The sequence below is a fragment of the Triticum dicoccoides genome, chromosome 2A (assembly GCF_002162155.2).
Source record: "Triticum dicoccoides isolate Atlit2015 ecotype Zavitan chromosome 2A, WEW_v2.0, whole genome shotgun sequence".
Taxonomy (NCBI): Eukaryota; Viridiplantae; Streptophyta; class Magnoliopsida; order Poales; family Poaceae; genus Triticum; species Triticum dicoccoides.
The window spans coordinates 21,296,887-21,302,634 of record NC_041382.1 but is presented as its reverse complement, the minus strand read 5'-3'; the positions used below and the strand labels follow the sequence as shown (position 1 = coordinate 21,302,634).

Here is a 5,748-nt window from a genome sequence, read left to right as displayed (position 1 = left end):
CATTATAAAATTGAATTTTTATTGTTTGTAAAAAAAGGGGAAGTCCAAATTAAAAAGCGGAACATTTCAAAAGTATTTATGAAAAAAAACCCCTTATAAAAAACTAGAAGTTCAAATTAGAATAAAAGGAACAAGTAAAAAAGTTTTTAAAAAATCCCGTTTCTTAAAAAACTAAAAGTTCAAATTTAAATAACGGAGCAGGAAAGTTGCGTGTTTTCAACAGTTTATTCATGTGCAGCAGAAGTTCAAGTCAAACTAAAGTGCGATTCAGCGCTTATTCTTGAAAAAGTGGAGAAAATTATACAAGCTCTGTAGGTCAAAGTTTGGCTTTAATTTATGTTTTGCAAAGGTCAAAATGTTGTGTTCGAGAAGGTCAAGTGTGTTATCTCAGCAAGTTCAAAATAAATTTAAACATGCAAGTTAAAACATGCAAGAAAACAAAAAGGGAGAAGTTCAATATCTAAAGATGACGTGATTCAACGTGTAAATCAATGTTGAAAAAAAAACAAAAAGAAAATGAGAAGTCCAATTTCTAAAGATGAAGCGATTTGACGTGCAACCCAATGTTGAAAGAAAACAAAAGGAAAGGAGAAGTTCAATTTCTAAAGATGACGTGGTTCGACGTGCTAAACAATGTTGAAAAAAAATAAAAAGAAAAGGAGAAGTTCAATTTCTAAAGATGCGCGGTTTGATGTGCAAACCAGTGCAAAAACACACACAAAAATGTTGTTTTGGAAATAGAGCGTTTCAAAATTCATAAAAAAGGATTAAGAAAAATCAAATTAAAAAATTCATAAAAAAACTCAAAATATTTCACATAACCGAGAGAGGTTCAGGTTGATAACTGCCAGAAGTTCATGTACTACACGGTGTGCATTTTGTATTAAAAAAGAAGAAAAAAGCAAATGCTAAAAGTTTTGTTGTTACAAGTTTAAGTCCTTGGTCGAAAAATGTTAAAAAAATTTATTGTGAGAGACGTTTGTACAAAAGTAATATTATTTGTGTAACACTTACGAATGGATGAGAAAATTACAAACAAAAATACGTCCCAGAAGTTCAACGTGAAAACAGCAGAAAGTTCAACTACTGCGCTAAATGAATTTCAGATGAAAAACTTTCAAAATCGTCGTGAGTATGAAAAAATGATCAACACGGGAAAGTTGCGTGATTACAGCAGCTTTCCATCAGTATATCACCCACTCAATTCCCGTGAGTGGGATGGAGAGCTACGAGCAGTGGATGAAGATCTACGAGCAAAAAAATCACGTGAAAACAGAGTGAAGTTCAGGTACACGCACCGAGAAGTTCAGGTTCTTCACGGGGTGCATTTTCGAAAAATCTGTTTCGCGGTAGAAGCCGAACGAATGATCCCGCCGTTTTCGAAATTACTTGAAAACGGCAAGGAATCAGAGAAAACCATCAACATGAAAAAGTTTCGTATTTTCCGTAGGTTTTCAACGCTATATTATTTGCCCAATTGCGGTAAAGTTTGTAGAAATTACGGTGAAAATACGTTTTTTGCCATTTTCGAAACTGACTTAAAACCGTAAAGAATTGTGAGAAACAATATATACCAGAAAGTTTCGCATTTGTTCAAGCTTTCCAACGCCATATCATTTGCTGTATTCGGACGCACGGTTAAAAAATTAGCTCGAAAATACAAAGTCGGTAGGACTTGGACCATTTTCTAAATTACTCTTAAACCATTCAAAGTTAGAAAAAAACTTTCAAGATGAAAAAGAAGCGCATTTTCATAAGCTTTCCAACACCATATCATATGCCTCCATTGGATTAGCCGTTTAGAAATGACATCGAAAAAACGAACTCAGCTGTTCGGTTTATGAAATTTTACGTTTTTTCAAATTACTCTTTAACCATAGGGAATTAGAAAAACTTTCAACATGTGGAAGGAGCGGTTTTGCGAATATTATATTGGTGTACGAAAACTAAATAGCAGCAGGCTCTAAGAAGACTCCAAAATCTTGCTTGCTCACAATACAATCATGTTTTTGACAACAAATGCTACTAAAATTTAGGCACAGGTCATATTCTAAGCAGTATCAACACCATGTCAGTAAAAATTAACAGTAGCAGGACAACAAAGTGCAAATGAAGAACAAAGTACGGGTCCTGAGGGAACTTGTCAGTAGAGAGGGTCCTGATGGCTAACTTCTGGTCGCCGATCTTGACGAACATGGTTGCCTTGTCATCCTTCTTCACTTCACCAAGGGCACCTTGGCATGGAAACACACACAAGAGGAACAGATCAATAATTACCATATTTCAATCATCATCAATCAATACTATAATAGGTACAGAAGAGTTAATTGAAATGTTGAGCACAAGGCAGCAGCAGCAGACCTGGGAGAGATGGAGAAAGTGCTAGTCATCAGGTGAAACTTTGACAGACTGGTTAGGCTTAACCTCAAGGCCTGCACAAAAGTTAAACAAACACAGGAGGAGGGTCAATTACACAACCAATCTCAGTTATTTTTCATTGGGTAAAAAAGGTGGAAATGAAGCATATGTAGTTGAACATGTTTTGAGCAAGCAGAAAGAATTTAATCATGAGTGATGGATGAAAGCATGTATAGAGACAGTATATTGATTAGAAAAATAAAGGACTTGATTGGGTGCTGCAAGCAGAATCAAAACAATTACATATATCCCTAAGTATTGTTATATGTTAAAAAACTGTCAACAGGACCTGTTAGGCTATTCCATTGTTTTCCAATTGGTTTCAACAAAGTGCTGTGATGTATGTGTCTTAACATAACTTCTAAGAAATGTTCACAACCTGAATTAACTACACTTTTTCTCATTGAAGTGAACACAACAGCAGTTTAATCAACAAAACCATACTTTACTATAGAATGTATCTTCTGAATGCATAGCTTAAAGGCGGGGCGGGGTTGAGAATCATCATGCTGAAACTGATACAACAACATCATATCCTTCTAACGTTCCTAGTTCACTCAGAAAACACTTCACCAACAGCACATAATTGCAGTCTGAAAACACAATTCATTCAAAAGGACACAAATAAGTATGCACAAGTGTTGGACCTTCAAATAAGCAGACTTATGCACAAGTGTGGCATAAGTGCATAACAGGATATGTAGAGAGAGAGAGAGATCGCCTTGGCAACAACAGATGGTGCGCATCCTCGCCGGACCGGAGCAGCTTGTCCCTGGCCCACCCCATCGAATGGTACCAAACTGCACACACACCAAGCAAGAGAGCACACATCAGATCATGTGAGAAAATGAACAAAAAATAGAGAGCACGCAAATTTTAAGCTCTGTTTCATGTAGATAATTTATTTGGTTTCAGTAAACAACAGCATGCAGTATATATGAAGGGTTATTGGTTGCATAACACCTGAACTAATCCTCCATCTAGGGGGGATTGCAACAGGTTCCTATAGTACACTAGATAGGCCAACATTTTAGACTAGTAGTACCTAGAAATCATATGCAACTCTGTTTTTTCTCTAGCCCAGCCAGAAGATCATAAGAGAAATAGTAAGTATCTCGTGCATTTGATATAATAAAGCAGCTCCCGAACAAACATTAGTTCTGCATCTTCACATCCCAATTGAGGAGATCTGTGGGATAACCTACCCTGAGGAGCTCGCTGCGGGATCTTCTCCATGGCCAGCCCCCTTCTTTCACAACACCAGATTGGCCTCTTCACAAACCTGCAAAAATAAATGCACACACACATCAGATTGTGGGAGACGAGAGGAGGAAGAGGAGGAGGAGGGATGTGTATGCAAGTGTATGAGCATCAAGCATGAGATACTTTTCAAATTACTATGAACATTCTTAGTTTCTTTGATTGAAGTAGGTGACTGGGGCTAGGTGTGCTCATACTTTTATTACCAGGAAGAGAGATAGCTCAAAACAGAACATATATAATTTGCAAGAAGGAAATCACCCATAATTAACAGGGAGAGATATAACCAAAACAAGTTCATTTGTATTCCAAGTATAAAACATCAAGTGCACAAACTCACATCAGTTAACATCATTACAGAATTTCAGATAACATGTTTACTGCAGAAATCAAGCATAGGCAATAGCGCTGCTAGTGTTTCTTTCTGTGGTTGTGTTGGACATGCAACTCAATTTCCGTTTGTTTCAGACTAGCAGACCAACATGGTATCCAATGGAAAAAAGCAAACATGGAAACCATTTTAGAGCAGCACAGTCACACCCTTTTTTGTTTTGTACGGTGTAAATTATTTATCTATAAATTACATGAAATCGCCAATAGACACAGACACACAATTAATGCATGCCAATCAAGCAGCCGTATAATAAATTAGAATACAATCTTCGGATAATGATGTTGCAAGAAGAAAATAAATTGGAAGGATATCATGACAAAACTAAAAAGTTTCTTCATACTTACAAAATTACCACATGAAGGAAAGGGCAAATCCTATCTCTGTAAGATTTACCACATTCTTTTAGTGAATTACAGTGCTCGAACTGCCACTGAGACTGGACACAAGCAGCTGCACAACTAATGCATCAGCAGACAAATAATGAACTAGCATACGCCCTTTTATGCATATTAATGCATATCAAGGAAACATAAATGGCAAAATACCATGACAAAAGCGTAGAAGTCTTTGTGATACTTCCAGAATTATCATACGAAAAGAAGGGTTGTGTAATACTCAGAAAAACTTCAGTATCAAACTCAATCAGCAAAACAGTGACAACGACACCCATTAGCAATTTAGCTTCTTAGATAGATTATTAGAAAAAAGGGGTTAACCTCAGTTTTCGTAAGTGCTGGTTTGATTAGCAACTGTCTGGAACAAATAAATATTCATGAGTTCCTTGCTTAACATGTGAGAGTAATTTAAGCAAGCATCTGCACGCCTTATTTTTCCTTATAACATGCATTTTTCACACTTGCTTTTATCAAGAACATGCACTTTTGCACGCTTCATTTTATCTGGTCCATCCAAGTTTGGATATTTGAGTATATGCTCATGTCATTGGAGAAACTAACATTTGGGAAATTCAGATGATATTTTCGACAATGGGTTTGTGGAATATTTAGTGCTAGGAGTTTATGTGATCAATCAACTTGTATCTACGGGACTATCACTACCATGGAAACCATCCTGAGCTGGAACTAGCTACCCAATCGCTCAGACACAAAATTCTACGATTGGAAAATTATTAACTCCATTAGGTGATGGTGATTCTCTTTAGTGTCTTAACTAAAGATTTCTGCTCCCTACTGTAACGAAGTCAGTAAGAGTTGCAGGTGGTCCTTACGTTGCGAGGAAGAAGAATGTGATGTTCTCCTTCTTGAGCTTCTCCTCGTACTCCTCGTCCTCGGCGGCGTAGTCATCCTGAATCCCGACAAATCAATCGTGTGAGCCGAGGGGAGGGGGAGGAGGAGGTTTAAAAAGAAGCAGCGTCAGCGGCGAGGTTCGTACCAGATCGAGCACCTTGAAGACGACCTTGTCGTAGCGTGCCTTGGCCTCCTCCGCGAGCGCCTGGCAGCAGGAGCTTATTAGGAACATTGCACAAGACAGACAGACGAGCGGGAGCAGCGCGGGGGAGGAGGAGCGTGCGAGTACCTTGGCGAATCCCTCGGCGGTGCCGGTCTGCGTACCGAAGAAGAGGGCGACCCGCTAGCGGCCATCGTCGGGGTCGGGCTCCTGGTCCTTCTTCGCGGCGGCGACAGCGCGGCCAGCCACCACAGGATCACAGCGTGCGG

At 38.6% G+C, this 5,748-nt stretch overlaps 1 protein-coding gene and 1 long non-coding RNA gene across 2 annotated transcripts; both read right to left on the bottom strand.

The window, feature by feature from the left end:
* Positions 1-1,926: 1,926 nt before the first annotated feature.
* LOC119358711 lies at positions 1,927-3,197 on the bottom strand. The gene is made up of 3 exons (XR_005172287.1): positions 3,066-3,197; positions 2,362-2,432; positions 1,927-2,234 (listed from the first exon to the last, which is right to left on the bottom strand). It is a non-coding gene; the product is annotated as an uncharacterized LOC119358711 (long non-coding RNA).
* Positions 3,198-3,510: 313 nt separating this feature from the next.
* LOC119357460 lies at positions 3,511-5,742 on the bottom strand. Its single transcript, XM_037624404.1, has 4 exons — positions 5,644-5,742; positions 5,465-5,524; positions 5,301-5,377; positions 3,511-3,700 (listed from the first exon to the last, which is right to left on the bottom strand). The coding sequence occupies exons 1-4, from the start codon at positions 5,671-5,673 to the stop codon at positions 3,511-3,513; spliced, it is 357 nt and encodes a 118-aa protein (XP_037480301.1). The 5' UTR covers positions 5,674-5,742.
* Positions 5,743-5,748: the final 6 nt, after the last annotated feature.